This window comes from Eucalyptus grandis, chromosome 2 (assembly GCF_016545825.1).
Source record: "Eucalyptus grandis isolate ANBG69807.140 chromosome 2, ASM1654582v1, whole genome shotgun sequence".
Taxonomy (NCBI): Eukaryota; Viridiplantae; Streptophyta; class Magnoliopsida; order Myrtales; family Myrtaceae; genus Eucalyptus; species Eucalyptus grandis.
In genome coordinates, this window is record NC_052613.1 from 47,511,323 (window position 1) to 47,528,843 (window position 17,521).

The 17,521-nt window shown below is 38.4% G+C and overlaps 1 protein-coding gene and 1 pseudogene across 1 annotated transcript; one reads left to right on the plus strand and one right to left on the minus strand.

The window, feature by feature from the left end:
- Window positions 1–6,992: 6,992 nt before the first annotated feature.
- Window positions 6,993–12,181, plus strand: LOC120286037 (annotated as a pseudogene).
- Window positions 12,182–15,843: 3,662 nt separating this feature from the next.
- LOC104430518 (glutamine synthetase leaf isozyme, chloroplastic) lies at window positions 15,844–17,515 on the minus strand (the record flags this gene model as incomplete). The annotated part of the gene is given in 8 exon segments (XM_039306510.1): window positions 15,844–16,393; window positions 16,758–16,818; window positions 16,925–16,974; window positions 16,977–17,011; window positions 17,013–17,060; window positions 17,158–17,192; window positions 17,267–17,320; window positions 17,444–17,515. Coding segments are annotated over 8 exon segments (495 nt in total), but the record flags the coding sequence as incomplete, so codon positions are not given.
- Between the last annotated feature and the right edge of the window lie 6 nt (window positions 17,516–17,521).

Here is a 17,521-nt window from a genome sequence, read left to right on the forward strand (position 1 = left end):
AGGAAAATGATGGGTTATACATATAATTGGGAAGTGACTATACTAGTGCAAGTATTTTATGATTTAGTTTTTGTTTGTAAGTATTTTCCATGCTGTGTAAAAATAAAAATAAAAAAGATAGAAATGTTTAATTTTGATTGGGTATAATTTTTTTTTTTTTATCTAATACCCGATTGACCTGATTTTTGAACCAATGGATTGCTCATGGTCCGAAATTTAAAAAAAACAATTTAATTTTCAAAAATCTAGCGGAATCATGAATTTTTGCAATTCATATTTCAATTTGATAATGGTTTAATTAATAAAGTTCATACATGTTTGATTTCAATGATAAAAACTTTAATGGCTCTTATTTTGCAAATGGATGTATGAAATCCAAGATATATTAACTTCGATTGAATTTTTAGGAAAATGATAAGTTATATATATAGTAGGGAAGTGATTGTTCTAGTGTAAGTCTTTTATGACTTAGTTTGTATTTGTAAGTATTTTATATGTTATGTAAAAAAAAAATGGAAACATTTAATTTTAATTGAGTATAACTTTTTTATTTGATACCTAATTGACTCGATTTTTGAACCAATGGATTAATCATGGCCTGAACTTTGAAAATAATATTTAATTTTCAAAAATATGGGGAAATATGAATTTTTGCGATTCATATTTCAATTTGATAAAGTGGTTTAATTAATTAAGTTAATTCATGTTCTATTTCAATGATAAAAATTTTAATGGCTTTTTTTTTTTTTTTTTTTTTTTTTTTTTCTGTAGGTAGATGTCTAAGATGAAGTCCAAGATCAATCAACTTGGATTAAATTTTTAGAAAAATGATAAATTATAGATATAATTGGTAATGTTAACTTTTGCTTCTTTACTATGTTTATGAATAAAAAAATAAGAAGATTGGCATTCCCAGGAAAATACCCAAGATAACCAGAAGAAAAAAGGACAGGGCAAATGCAGAAAAGATCAGCCCGAAATAGGGGGAAAAAAGAAGAATCCCTCCAAGTCAATGCTATATGCTCGAAATCCCAAAATATACATCAACTCGTTTTGCCCTTAATGGGTCTGTACAGTTGAATCTGGGTAACTCGTACAATGATAGACTGAAGGTGCCCATCCCCGCCGTGCAACCCAGTAGCATCCCCGCCGTGCGGCCAGTAGCACCCTCGCCCTGCAGAGGGAGATTAAAAGAAGAAGATCGGACTAGATCCGGAGCGTTTTGCCCTTAGTGGCTCTCTACGGTTGAATCTGGGTAACTCGTACAATGACATACTGAAGGCGCCCATCCCCGCCGTGCGGCCTAGCAGCGTGCGACCCAGCAGCACCCTCACCTTGCAAAGGGAGACTAAAAGAAGGAAGATTGGACTAGATCTGGAGGTGATTCAACTTGTTTTTATTTTTATATATTTTTACTTATTATTATTTTTAGTTTTTTTTAATCGATTATACTCTACTCCTACTCTAAGTTTCACTCTCGGACTTTTACAATGCCTTCTTGTAAGGCATGCGAGTCAAAACCACACTTGAAATTAAATCTATCTCCACCCCAACACCTGAAAAGGTGGGGATTCGAACCCCCACCTCTCCTTTCCATATTAAAAGCATGGCCACTGAAGCAAATCCAGTGGTTGAGCTATTAAAGGTTTGAGTGAATGAAATTTGTGAAGAGTCCTATTTTTTACCATATTGTACCTTCCACTTGTTTAGTTTAATAATAATTTATTATATTTCAACAACCCGAATTTAATCAAATTTTGAATGCATATAACTTTTCCATCCAATTAAGAGCTAACTCGATTTCTACACAAACACGGAAAGCACATGGCTTTAACTTTTAAAATGTGATTTAATTTTCAAAAAATTTGGCGAAATAATGAATTCTTGCGATTTATACTTCAATTTAGATAAATTCGTTTAATTAATCAAGCCAATGCATGTTCTATTTTAATGATAAAAACTTTATGTGCATTGTTACACTCTTGATTTGCAGGGAGATGTAAGATGTAGTCTACGATTGATTAGCTATGGTCAAATTTTAAGGAAAATGATAAGTTATAAATGCAATTGTTAATGTTAACTTTTGCTTATGTAAAATATTTATATATGATGAATATGTTTTTTTTTAAGACAAGGATTGGTATAAGTATTCCAAAGAAATCCGGAGAAGTAGGTGAGGAAGGGTGTGAATTAGTTGACCTCAACAACATGGTTTTGCTTTGGAATGGATTTTACTTAATTTGACAATAATATGCCTTATGAAAACATATTGGAGGGTGAGCGTTAGAAGGTTGACACTATTAGCAATTTCCAATTACAAAGCGTCCCACCACTTAGACGTATATGACGTTCTAGGCTACATTCTTGGCTAGTGCTATAACTGATTTGGTTATGTTGATAATGTACTTTTCCATCGACTTTTATTTTTTATTTTTAATTTGGTTACGATCTAAAGTTCTGAATGTATTTTAAAGAAACGAGAGAGAAGGAGAGACTTTGTGAGTCGCATTTGAGGATAAAATTTACGAAGTGAATGAGTACATAAAGAAAAACAAATGTTACTAGCTTAACAATTCAAGATATTGGTTGTGCTCTTGGAATTTTTTTATGCATGTTGCCTGTGATAGGTACATGTATATTAGTAGGGTTGAGTAAATGAAATTCGTGAAGAGTCCCATATTTGAACCAATGGATTACTCATGGCCTGCACTTTTGAAAATAATATTTAATTTTAAAAAATATAGTGGAATCATGAATTTTTACAATTCATACTTCAATTTGATAAAGTGGTTTAATTAATTAAGTTAATACCTGTTCTATTTCAATGATAAAAACTTTAATGTCTTTTTTTTTTTTTTTTTTTGCAAATAGATGTCTAAGATGAAGTTCACAATTGATCAACTTTGGTTAAATTTTAGGAAAATGATAAGTCATGCATATGTGATGACCAACTGCAAGGACTTCATGGACATGGTCTGTCCATGCAATGAAAGAAATAGGTGCAGCGTTAAGATCTTCGACTCTAAATGAGACTATACAGGAAGTCAAAGCTCAACATATGCTGTTCTCCACAACGCTTGTTCTCCATAGCATAGAGGCAATGAAAGAAATAGGTGCAACATTAAGATCTTCGACCTTGTTCATTCCACAAGCATAAGCGGTCACCCTCCCCTGGTGTGTTCCTCACTCTGTTTCTGCCGCTTCAATTATTAAAATGAAATCAAAGTATGCCTTCTATAAGATTTGAATTAAATATATATAAAAAAAAGTCAATCTAGAGAATGCTGAAAATGCCCTCACCGAGTAGGGCCCAGAAAGACCTCAAGAAAGCAGAAAACTAGGCGGAGGAAAAAGGCGCTCCTTTCCTTTATCCCTCCAGAACTTTGGAAACGCACCACAAAAAGCCACAGCCCCCCTTCCTTTCAGCTAGGGTTAGGGTTTATCTCTCCAGCTTCATACTAACTTGGTTCTTAAGCATCGGTCTTCCACCGGGTGAAATTTGGGGACTACTCTTCTCGGCGACGTGCAAGCCCGAGATGCTTGATGGCCACCGCCAGCTAAAGGGGCCGTCGGATTCATGCATCAAAACCGGCGCCGTCGATGGATGTCCATCGGTGCCTAAGCCCATGAAGTTCCTTTTGATAATGGCTAATTGGGCCCTTTAGAATTTCTCAGACCCAATATGGAGAGTAATTCTAGGAGAGAGCATTAATTTGATGTGGTATAGACAATGGGATTTTGAGGACAATTCTCATTATTCTATAGTAGTCACTACTTTGTGTTGTGTACATGGATGGGAAAAGGAACTTGCTTTTATTATTCTATGGCATAATTAGGTTAGACAAGGGGGAGCCTTCGAGATGGACCTTATTCGGAAACATTGGGAGTGAATCCCCATGATCATACGGATCGTGGAGGATTTGATTCTTGGAGATTGGCAACTATTAGATCATAGAAAATTAAGTCTCGACCATTCATTCAAAACCTTTTGAAGTGTGTGCCGTATGACGTTTTAGAAGTGTGGAAAAAGCATTAGGATATGATGTCTTTAGGACAGTAAATTAATCATCCGAAGGATAATGGAAACTTCCATTAGTACATATGATTTTGGGTATGAAATCACTATCCAGAGCATCTAACAATCGCTTTCACATACCAAATGTCATGACATGTGTCCACAGTGACAGGACTCATTGCTAATGTTGAGTAAATTAGGCTACAAAAGCATAATAATAATAATAATAATAATAATAATAATAATAAAATAATCAAGGAGAGGAGATTTGGGTTACTAATCTTGTCGATCACTACATAGTGACGAAGATGCCAACCTTGTTGAGCATCAAATAAATTGTTAGGGCTGTGACTTACCAACCTCTCTCGAGCTATAGCTGGGGTGGCGATTCGGATAGGGATTAGGCAAGGTGGTGGCCGTCGTTTACCCTTCTCTCCTTCCCCTATTCACATCCCTTAATTTTGAGCCGGAGAAACCATTTTCTTCTGCTAGGTTTCTTCTTTTTGTGAAATTTATGGTTTTTACTCGTCGTCTAAGATGCAAATGGGACCTTCAACACCCAGTTAATTGAATTTTGAGAGAAATGTCTGGAGATGGCATCCGGAAGTTCAAGATTATTTTGGTTTTCAGAAATATTTTCTATTTTTTTTTAAATTAGTACATGAAAATGAAGAATTTCTTTAAGTTTGAAATTTGTGAGCACGTACTTTTGATTCCATCGATTTCATCTGTATGAGAAATATTGAAATCACAAAACATTAACTTTCAAATTTATGGTCAAGAAAAATAATATTGAAGCTTGGCAGTATTTGAATGCATCATACTTGCTTCATTTCAAATTAATTATTATTTTATATCAACTAGGGACATAATTGAGCCGACTCAAGCCAATTAAGTGCCGAGTTGGAGTTTGATTGGACTCGTGTATTGGTGTTTAAAACACGACTCGAGCTTTGATCAGTATTAGTTTCTCCACTCAAGCTCAACTTGAATGGACAACCAAATTACGAGTTCAACTTTTATTTAACTGAGCACTAAGTTCGAGATTAATACAACTTGAGTTGTTTTTCTTTAGGCTGCATTTAGTAGTCAAGATAAAATTTATCTTATTTTGTGTTTACCGCCTACTCAAGACATGATAAAGTTTGATATAAAGAAGATATAAACTAGATAAAATTATTCCATAGAAGATGTGGAATAAAACTAGATAGAATTTTAACATCCATAATAGGAAAATTATTTCCCTCGAATGACAAACTTCTTAAATTAACAAAATTAAAATTATATTTGAATATGAATAATATTTGAATTCTAATATTAGAAATTCAAAATAACAAAACAATTCAATTATTTTAATTTAATCTTATTTTTATTTATATATTCAAACTTAATTCTTTTTTATATTATAAATTCAAAATGTAAATGCATATATATATTTATTACATTTTTTAGGTATGTTAGTATGGTTTAATATTTAATAAAATTTTATTAGAGAATGATGGAAGGGAAGAAAGAAATAAAAGAAAGAACTTAGAAAGAAATAAAAAAGAACTTAATTAAAAAAAAGAGGAACTAAAAGAAAAAAACAAATTAAAAAAAGTAGATAAGAGTGTCACAAGAGATTTTTATCATTAAAATTTCTGGTTCATTTATACTAATATACCGTTTATACCAAATAATATATATATGATATGATATAAATATATCTGATTTTATTATTACAATCATAAATAATGGATATGATAGAGTAAAATATTTAGATTTCATATTCTATCGCATTCAATCCTATCCCGATTAAAAATTCGAACGATCATATAAACAGGTCTATTTTAATAATCACATATTATTAAAAGAAGAAGAAGAAGAAGCTTGATCCATCTTGTGAAATTACGAGCGGTGGCGAAACAAGTTCGAGTGGCTTAGGCTTGAGCTCAACTAGAAATCAAGAGAGTTGATTTCGACTAATTACCAAGTCGCAGCAACCTGCTCTTGAGTGTTGAGTAATTGGATCTCATTTAATCCCTATTGTAAAGTGCGAAATGTAACTAACCCAAAAAAAGTACTAAAAATATCTTTTGGTTTCTCCAAAATTGATAGCCTTTCGGTGAGTACATGATGATGTCTAATTTTGTTTATGTTTTTTGAAAATAAGCGAAGAAAATAATTTGTCGAAATTTTTTGAGCCACTTAATAATCTAAGTGAATTGATAGGATTGCATTCCTTATTTTAATGTGTCGGTATCTGCATGCCCGATAACCTCTATCTCCCTTTTGTATATTTGTTTTCCCTATGAGGAGGGAATATTCTTTAGGAGATTTACATCTTGGAAGTCTTAAGGCCTAGATTGAACTAGGAAGAAGTATTTTGTAAAATTTGCTTACATTCAAAATCTTACAGGGGCCAGCCATTATACTTTTCGAGGCATTGGAGTTACCTCTCTATCCCTCGAATTTAATTATGTGGGACACCTCAAATAAAAGGCCGATGGCAATCAGCTAACTCACTCCCACCATAGGAGTGAGCCTAATCACTTAGCAAAATGGGGGGATCATCCTCTTCTAAAGGGTTCCCCCTCTTTCCCCGTAGACCTTTTAAGGACCTGTCTAGGTTCGTTATTTTTATGGAGATGTTCTCAATCACTATATTTTTTGAGGCGTGGAGTGGGGGCTGCCTCTACTCCCTGAGTTTAATGTCGAGGGACATATCAAATAGAGGCTGATAGCAATCAGCTGAGTGTAGGGACATAAGTGGTCACCCTCCTCTAATGTGTTTCTTCCCTCTATTACTCAGCACTTCAACTATTAAAATGAAATCAAAATATGCCCAATGTGAGATTTAAAATTAAACGCTAAGAAAAGCCAATCTTCTTTTTTGGTCAGAATGCCAATGTACAGAATGCCTAAAATGCCCTCGCCGAGTAGGCCCTAGAAAGACCCGAAGAAAGCAGAAGACCAGAAAAGGAAAAAGTCGCTCCTTTCCTTTCTTTTCTCCCTCCAAAACGCACCACAAAAAACCACAGCGCCCCCTTTTCCTTCCAGCTAGGGTTAGGGTTTTCTCTCGCCGGAGATCGTCGACCGGAAGCAGCTCCGATCGGAGAGCCAGCCATGGCGAGGTACCGGAGCAGGAGCCGGAGCTTCAGCCCCCGCCGCCGCAGCCGCTCCCCGCCGCGCGCCCGCAAGCCGCGCCACGGCTACGACGACGACCCCCGCGACCCCCGCGACCGCCGCGCTTACCGCGACCGCCGTTCCCCGCTCCTTCCGGCCTCCTCCTCCGCAATCTCCCCCTCGATACGAGGTCTTCCTTCCCCCCTTGTCTTCAGTGTTTGTGGCTTTGCTCTGTTGGATGTCGGAGTTGGGTTGTAGATTCTCGTACTTGCTTCGTTTGCTTGGTGGAAGTGACGTTGAAGCGTACGGTGTACGAGCGACGAGTGTTGTGTCGATGTTTTTGCCCGATTGCCTCTTCTATTTGGGCGTCGGAGCTCGACTTGGATTTGCTGCCGGCGGCTCTTGGCAGTGTGGGTTTGGCGTTGTTCGCGTCGTCGCGGCTGATTTTTTGTCTAATTATCGCTGTTATGGTTGCAGGGCGGAAGATCTCAGGGTGCCATTCGAGCGGTTCGGTCCTGTGAAGGATGTCTACCTTCCTAAGAATTATTACACAGGGTATGTGGGGTTCACATGGTGCGAACTGTTGTCTATTCAGTGAAGGTTTGTGGCTGATGGTGGTCGGTCGGTCGGAAAACTGAGTCTGGCAAGAACTGTGTTTTGGAAGCAGCCAATTGATTGACGAGCAAATTAGTCGTGGACTTATAATTTCACTGTTCAGGAGTGTAAAGTTAGATTATGCATCAATACCATAATAATCTTGGCTTTGTCCCACGTTGCTTCTGCAGATTGTGTAAAGTAGCATATATCATCCTTGTTTCACATTTCTAAAACTCGACTTCTTGTTTTAAAATTTGCATGCCGGACCATTCATTTTACAGCTACTGTTTTTTCTGTTTGACATATGGTTAGTGAAGAAACCTGTTTTTAGTGTCGGTTTCTGGTCGGAGGAAGAATTGCCGTTTTAATTGATTCTCCTCCTCCTCCATCCCTCCCATGGGAATACTAATTTGGAATACATTGGGCTGCCAAGCTGCTTATGATTGAAGAAACAGATGAAATAAAGAACTTTTGAAAGAATGATTGGTTCCACAATTCCAGGCTTACATAAAATCATTTCGCTGTCGCCTTTTTTGCCAAAAAAGGATGGTACTTGTTACAAGACATCCGCATTTGTGAGTGTGCCATATTGCCATTGTTTTACAGGTTTCCCTTACCTGTGTTTACAACGTGGGTGCCATTTTTGAGAGGCTTGTTGGTTGGCTGTTTTCTGATACAAACTAATAAACTGTATACTACTTTCTTTTTTGGTATTAAGCTACTGGGATTTCAGAAATAGGCAAAAATCGAAGAGAGGAGAACCATTACGTGTTGATCTTTTTATATCTCATCTCTGACAATCACGGGGGATGTAATTTAGTGACTTCAGTGATTGTATATTGCATTAACAGGGAGCCTCGTGGCTTTGGATTTGTGAAGTTCCGATATGCGGAAGATGCAGCTGAGGCTAAGCAGCAAATGAATCATACTGTTATTGGAGGACGTGAGATAAGAATTGTTTTTGCTGAAGAGAACAGAAAAACTCCTCACGAGATGCGCGTGACTGAGCGTGTGAGGTACAATTTGTCACATTCTCCATTTCACTAGGTTGTCTTTATGGCATTTGTTTCCATCGATTCATGACAGGTTTTTTTTGGTAAACTCTTTTTCCCCCCATTTTAAAATGAAGTGGGCGACACAGGGAAAGAAGGAGAAGTACATCAAGGTCTCCAAGACACCACAATCATTGTCAGTAATTTTGACTTCATGTCTATTCTGATTTGTGGCTTTCTCTCCCTTTGGGCTGTACAACAAATGGAGCAGTCTGTCATGATGGACATCCTTGTGAGTTTGGAGAATCTTATTCTCTTTTTGTATTTTCTTACAGCTTACTCGAGGTCACCAACACCAGATAGGCAAGACTCAAGGTTTGGCATTTTTATCCGAGTGGATTTAATTGCATTGTTACTGGTTTTATACTTTTCTGTTCCTCTTTTAGGATGATAAGTACACTGTAGTTGAGCATATTAGGAACTTACAGTACTAAGGGTGCCTTATTGGCCTGGGAAGAATATACAGAACTCTTAGTGGCATTCTTTCCCTTTTATGTCAAGTATAACGTGATATTTATACTGTCTGTATGTATTTTCAACTAATAATGCTTTGTACATTGTAGTTTTAATCTTTTTGGTACGTGAAATCTTGATCAAGTTATTTCAGTTCAATCTTTGCTATATAGAAAGTAGTTTGAGTTATCTGTCGATTCTCATCCTTGGTGAACTTTAGTGGATGATATTGCCTAATGCATTAAAGTAGTAGAATTTCACACTCTTTTTATAGTTTTATGTGTTTTGTAAGCCCTGTATGTTTGTAGTAATTGTGGTATGGGATTTTCACTCTAGCTAAATTTTGAACAAAAAGCTATGCATTCTTCATTCATTTCTTGTCAATATAGGTAAACATTTTGTTGTTTATTTCCCTTGGACATTTGTGCTTATAGATAGGAAGCTGTTTGTCTATTCTGGATATTGACCATGGTGAACTATTCAAATTTAATTTATTGAAATAGTAGCCTTTTGTTAAAATATCTAGGACTGGCTAAATGAGTGGCAAAGGCGACTGATCGTCCTAGCCAACCATTTTTCTTGGAATGGTTTAGTTGTGGACCTTTAGTTGTGGACCAATCACATTATGCTTATGAGTGAAAAAGAGTGGCCATGTACAATTGAAAGGAAAACTTTGCTGAGTTTAGCATGGCAGATTGCTGTACATGAGAATTTTATTTTTTTGCTGGCCTTGTTCCTTTTGGTATTAGTAATCTGATGCATCTCTATCCTATTATGTTCATACTACAGTGGTTTTTATCGATTTGGGGTGATTGATGCAGTGCAGCATCGTTTCTGTGGTATTGAACAGTATCTGCTTGTGGCCTTGTTTATGCAGATATTAAAGTGAACAGGAAGATTTTAAAGACCTATGGGTAAATAAAGTTAAACGACAAAAGAGAGATGGACAACTCCCTTACCATTCTGTCAAAGCTTTTCTAATGTTATTATCCCACCTTCGCCAATTACTGTCAAAGAATGGGCTTTTGCTTACTAGGTCTGGTGGCCTGCAGTTGCAACTGAACTGATTAGTAAAGCACTGTCAGCAGATGATTAAATCACTAAAGTACCTTTTTTTCACTATTTGTTTTCTCTGTGTGATCTAACATAGTTATTAATGAAAAGGTTTTGAAGCTTTATTTTGTTTTGCATATACCATCCAGTTAAGAAAGAACTAGAGCTTTTTATGGCCAAAGAAAGAAATCATCCTCAATCAAGGGAAGCAATACCGGTGTAGAGATATGATGACATTGTCAAAGATAGTTTGAGGTTTTAGAAAGTTGGGCCAAAGAGAGCCATGCAGTTGTTGGACGCTGACGTACCGGTACATCATTAATGAGACTAATTCCAGTATTTGGGCCCAAGTTGGTAATTTGTACGGAACTCTTATAAAGGTGCAGGTAACGGTCATCTTCAATCAGTTAGATAGTGATGCCATCATGTTGATGCTTATATGATTTTGTAAGTTGAGTGTAATTTTTTTACTTGCAAAACAGATTTTCTCAGTACTTTTTATTAGCTTTTGCTGATGGTATTTTTTTTTTCTTTTTTCGTAAAATTCATGCTTCAAGCTGAGTAATGTTTCCTTGTAAGATCTTTTGTTACCCTAGATCGTGTTCTGTTTTATGTAAGGGAATCTTTATGTTCCATTTTTATTATTTCCCATCTCAATGGATATACCGATTCCTTGAACCAGGAGCCGTGGGGCAAAGGATCGATACCAGTCTCCAATGCGATCTGGGTCTGTACCACATTCTCCATATCCTCAGGAGCACAAGATTAAGCAGTCTAGTAAGAGGTCTCCAAGTCCAAGGGAAGATAGTCGAAGTCCCATTCCGGAGAGGGTTATCCAGCAAGCAGGTCTCAGAGTCCAAGGGGCAATATTCGCAGTCCTTCAAGGTCTCGTTCACAGTCTTACAGGTATATCTGTTGTTTTCTAGTCTTGGTCGGAAACAACGCGTCTCTTCCTTGCGCTTCATCCAATTGTCAAATAATTTCTCCTTTAATCTGTTATTTTCTAGTCTTGGTCTGGAACAATGCATCTCTTCTATGCGCCGGCTGATTGTCAAATAATTTTTCCTTTCATCGAAGTCAATTTTCTGTTTTGGAATATGACCTTGGTGATTAGTTTGGCATGAACTTGGTAATTATTTTTATGTTGCAAATTTAGTGGTTGACCATAAATGGCATAGGTTGTTCTGTTGAGATAGATCTGTGAGAATTCCTCCAGGTGCACATGATGCGGTAATTTTTTGATATTTTACTCAACTTTAGGTGCTGTACCGATAGCAATTGATATTTATCAGGTGATTGCTTTTGCTGTGACACCCATATGATGTTCCATTGGCAATAGAATTGATAAAGATGGGAAAGTACTTCATATTTTCTTACGAGAGAAAGTATTAATACTTTGAATTTGCATGAATGAAGCATGTTCCCTCATTATGTTGTTGAAATTCATCAGTCCCATTTACTACTAACCAATAGCTAGGGATTTATCTGGTTTATGGTGGCATAGTGCTAGTATCTCCAGTTTTAGCATATTTTCTGTTCATTGAAGTAGTTCTTTGTGCATTTCATGTGCAGCCCACGCTGAGAGCCTTCTGAGTAAGAATTACGGGGCTTGCAGTCAAGATGGTGGTATGCCAGTGGTGGTTCTTTGCAAAGTGCACTTCCAAGTATCAAAGTGAACGATAAACGGTGTCCTTTTGGAGATCCTGTTGCTCTCTTCGAATTTTAAATATCATGGATTAGGCTATGCTTTAGAAATGCTTTGTACGTTTTTGTTGGAGTTGGGCTTTGTGAACATCAAGTGCAAGATGGTTGTTGGTTGCTGGTCACTCTTTTAAGTCCTACGTTCGACCTTAATGGATGGCTCTTAACTTTATATGTGTCTGGTTTTTCTTTATTGTCGGGTTAATGTGTATTCCTGGGCTTAGCACCAGATAAATGTGTGGGGTTACCCAGTGCTTGGAGTCGGTCCCAGTTCTGTATTAACCGCGGTTTGATCTGCAACGAGCTACTCTGTCTCTTCCTTGTTATCGTCTGAACATAGTCGCGTTGAAACTAAGCCAGTTCTTGCTATTTGATGGTCATCTCCATGTACAGGAACAGATGAGCAACATTGATTTTGAATGCTTGAGGGTCAGTGGACATAAGCACTGAATCATTTCAAGCTGGGTGATCTGGAAGGACTTGGATGGATCATTTGAATTTAAATTGTTCGGTCAAAAGATAGCACCGACATCCTTAGTGTAAGAGACCTGTTTTGGTGCCTAAGGCTGTCGCGATTGTTGTCATCTCATCGATGGGTATGGAGGAGGGAGGAAGAGAGGGAGAGGCGGGGCGGCGATAGAGATCGGAAGAGACGTGGTGGAGGCCGATATCAGTTGTGTCGCCGCGTTAAGGAGTCGTGTCTAGATGCGATCAGCCCCCTTTAACCCTGCCCAGCACATAGCCTAACCAGGGCCGAACTCAATTCCATTCGAAGAACTACGTTCGAGCGCACTGAATTAAGCCACCAAGACCACCACCACTGTACCATGTCTTCTCTGCTGCCGCCACCACCTTGTGGTAAAAACAAATGAAAGGTAGAATTGAAAAGAAGTGGGAAATTTTTTTCTAAAAAATAAATACGAAACGTTATGAAAATAAAAATAAAAATAGTAGACTTGTGTCCTCACAAATCTACAATGATGCAGATCTATTAGAAAACTCAATACGTATGTAATCATAGGTAATGTATAGCTTTTCATAACTCAAAGGGATGAATAGACTTAAAAGCTCAAGGAATACTCTATAATAAGATTAATTGTTACAAAAACGGTCCACGCTATTCCACACTCGAAATGGAGGGAAAGGTTGAAAGGGATTTAAAAAAATGCAAGAAATGTTCTCATATGAGTGGAGAGCTCCATTTATTTCTAGTTCACTTATGATCGGACCATCATCATAGCCATTATGCCATTTCAAAATAGAGGCAAAATCTCAAGAAAATCATCAGTTTGACAAGTTCTGGAAATTCTCTCCCCAAATTATTAGTAATAGTTTCCAATAAATTGGACAAATTGCGTCACCTTAAGTTAAAAAGATGAATAATGCTAGAGACACTCAGATTGACATATTCAACCAGTTCAAAACTTATAATACTTAAACAATAAATAGATTTATAAAATTATATAATGTCACCATTTTGCCACATCTAATGGAAACTCAAGGTGGCGTTGGCAAAAAATCTTCCAACAAGGAATGCGTTCATCAGTAGTTAAGCGCAAAGGGTAGACTTATTGCTCTCAGACATTTCAAAAAAGAGACTAACTTGAGCTGTTCAAGCGCAGCATCTTGACGACATTCAAGACGGTTAGAACCACAGCAGCATCTGCTACCTTGCAAGCTGCTCTAAGTTATTAAAGAGTCGAGATCCAAGGTACTAACCCCATTTAATTACAATGGGCATGCCTTTTCAAAGGCTTGTTGCTCTTTGCGGCATAAATCGAACTCGTTTGTGTGGTAATACATGCAACCAACATAAGCATCCATCTCTTTGGTACACCTCTAGTGAAGATTTTTCAGTCTGCACAGCCAAAAATACATGGAATAGATATTGCAACAGAAAGTGGTAAGTAAAATGCAACAACTACTTTTATCAGTTGAAAGAGGTGTCATGAATTTTCCAGCGCCTCTATTTAAGTTTCTAAAAATCTATTTGTATCTGTAGACTTCTGTGGGCAAATGTCATAAATCATTGACAGTAAAGCTTATAGCCAGTTTGTATTTGCCAATGTAAGGGTTTTGCAGCCCAAAAATGAAGATAAGATTAATGCAAAGACTAAGGCCCCGTTTGTTTGTATTTCTTTTTTTGTTTCTAAACACTTTTTCTGTTTTTTTTGTTCCCTGGACGCGTTTCTGTTCTTTTTTGTTCTTTTGTTCCTAGAACAAAAAAGAAACAAAATAAGAAACACAAAATTTGTGTTTCTTATTTCAAACACATTTGAGAAACACTTTCCTTTTTCTCTTATTTTCTTCTTCTTTTTCTTTTGGCCGGTCGCCGGCCTCGGCCATGGCCGGCGACGGCCGACGAGGGCCGGCGGCCTCGCCTGCCATGGCGAGGCTCGCCGGCCCCAGCGAGCCGAGGCTCGCCGTCCCCGGCGAGCCGACCTCGCGCCGGCGGGCGAGATCGAGCTCGCCCGGCGGCCGGCGAGCCTCGGCGAGGCCGAGGCTCGCCGGATCTAGGCGAGGCCGAGGCTCGCCGGATTTGGGCGAGCTCGAGCTCGCCTAGCCAAGGCGAGCCGACCTCGCGCCGGCACTGGCGAGCTCGATCTCGCCCGAATCCGGCGAGGCCGAGCTCGCCCGGCCGGCGAGCCTCGGCCTCGCCGGATCTGGGCGAGTCGGTGTCGCCCGGTGGTGGCCCGGCGAGGCCGCGCCTCGCCGCCGGCCCAGGCGAGCTCGGCCTCGCCCGCCCAGGCGAGCTCGGCCTCGCCGGATCAAGGCGAGGCCGATCCTCGCGGGGCCGGCGAGCCTCGCCGTGGCTGGGCGAGGCCGCCGGCCCTCGTCGGCCGGTGTCGCCGGCCATGGCCGAGGCGGCGACCGGCCAAAAGAAGAAAAAAGAAAAAGGAAAAGAAAAAAAGAAAAAAAGGAAAAAAAAGGAAAAAAAATAGAAAAAATAAAAAGAAATAAAAAAATTATACAAATTTACCAAATGTGTTTCTATTTATTTTTTATTCCCCGGAACAAGTTTACCAAACGCGTTTTTGTTCAAAAATTGTTCCCCTGAATAAACACTTTTCTATTTCGTTTCTGGAACAATTTTTAAACAAATGCAAACAAACGCACCCTAAGAGGCCCACGAGTATGTCTACATCTAAAACTATGAAAAGAAGTAGATTACATTCCTCTCACTTGAAATTGAAAGTGCATAGCCCATTAGTCAGTCATCAAGCTGTGTGCTCTGTATAGCAAATCATCAGGTATCTAGAATGAAATCCCGTTCATCAAATGGTGTAAGCAAAGTCTACTGATCCACGAAAAACATAGCCTGTATCAGTTGTGTCGTTGCGTTAAGGAGCGGTATCTAGATGAGCTAGGCCCCCTCTAACCCTGCCCAGCACATAGCCTAACCAGGGCCGAACTCAATTCCATCCGAAGAACTACATTCGAGTGCATTGAATTAAGCCACTGCGACGACCACCACTCTACGATGTGCCTCTGCTGCCGAATCTCATCCATATGTCTAGAGAAACACCTATCCTGCTTCTTGAATTTTGCTATCTGCTAGATATGTGATTTATAAATTAGCATTAGTATCATTTTTTAATATTTGTTCTATTGTTGAATAAGACGTTTGGATCGGTGTGAGGAGATGAAAAGAAAAAGACCCAGAGTAACTTTTAGTTTCGTAGAAGCAAAAAATGGTAGGCACTGCCAAATTGCATTTCAATGTTTGTACTGCACTTTCCATGTAAATGAGAAACATTTCTTCGCCTAGCAAATAAAATGAACTTGCCAAGTTGCACGGACAAACTCGGTCGACCTTCTTCCCAAAGTTCTCTTAATAAGAAATTGGAAGAGATGATGAATCTCATGTTTAGTGAATGAGAAGTCAAACAGCCTTTTATTCAAAAGAAAGGTCGGCATGCCAAATTGAATGACTTGAGCTTATGAGGACACTCAAAATTTGGATGAATTATGCTGACATGTCGAAGTAACTGAGAATACAAAGACAATAAGTCATCCGTGACACTAAAGGCAAATAGGTGAACTCAAATGCCCATAATGGTGAAACTACTCACAAATGCAGGATGAAACCAATGTAATGGAGATCACGTCCGAGCTTGGACACCTAATTTTCTCTCCCTCCGGGAAGCCTTATTTTCATGAGGATCTTCTGTCAATGACCTAAATCTGAAGGAAAAGGAGTTCAATAGTATCTCAGCCTGGAGGTCTCCACTGATTTAATTAAGGGAGTTGGCCGTTCTTAGCCAGTAGTTCAAATTTTAGACCTTCAATGCTTGCTTCTCAGCAGCAAGAGCTTCAGCCTTGATGGGGGGCTCCCACAAAATTGTAGTTTCAGCAAGTAATGAGGTCACGACGTATAGGTTCTTGTTTGAGGCAGGACACCTGTCTTCCAAGTAACCTGTATATCATTTTAAGCCATTAACTAACTGAGCAAGGAAGGTGAACTTGTACGTTTTATCGATATTCAGAAATAGTGAAGCATTTCAGAAAGTTTTTGATGCACTAAAAGAACCAAGATGTCCAAAGTCCTTACTTTAGCTTAGGAAGCAAGACTGTGGGAATGCTTTATGATTGTTAAAAGGTCAAAATTCCTTGTGCATAGTTGCAATCATGGAATTGACTGAGACCATAAAGGATAAAGAATACTTATATGTATTATTTTTCGTGGTAGTGTTTCTAGAATCATTTGATAAAGTTGAGCATCTCCAAATGAGTTTCAGATAGAGCACATAAGGGAGCTAGTATGGTCATTATTATGGTACCTTTTCCTTGCTTCTCATTGTCACGACCCACACAGATTGAGCAACCACAATTGGCAACTCCCTGCATAACAATACAAGTAATTCAGGCATCACAACGAAATATGAGTTCATTAGCAGGGCAATCTTTAAATTTGACTAGTAGTTGGTATGTTTCTTCTGAGCATTACCGAAGACAATGTGTTGGTGTTGACTGTTTCATGCTTTCCCATCAATCTTCTCCATAGGCGCTAATGTGCTCCTCATGGCGAAGTGAGATTCGGAATTGCCTTCTTTATTGCTTCAAAGCCTCCTTCTTCTCTCATGCTTTTTGTATTGCAGAAAAGTCGAAGAACACACTCTTAAAGGTCATTCATTGAACAAAAACTCTTAACCAAGTCCATGTTATTTCCATGGTGCGAACCTGTTAGTATGGCATCTTGCACCGTTGCAGTCACCCTGAGAAGGAAGAGAATGCTTTTATCAATTTTGGGGTATAATAATGCATAAATGGTGATAGTGAAGTCAGCTACCTCTATTGGCTTTGGATCTTACATGAGGACAACACAAGCTTGCTCGGTTATTCTCTGTTGTATAAAAAAGATAAAAAATCAAGTACTTAAATACCTCAGAACATGTCTGTATGCACTTATTTTGTTTGCTGTTAATGGAATTTCGTTATTTTCTTGAGCAAGTACTTGAAATTTCACCTAAAGAAGGTATCTTGAACACCAGAGATGATCTCCTGCTTCAATTCCCATGCTTCGTCTGACTTGGTGTTCTCACTG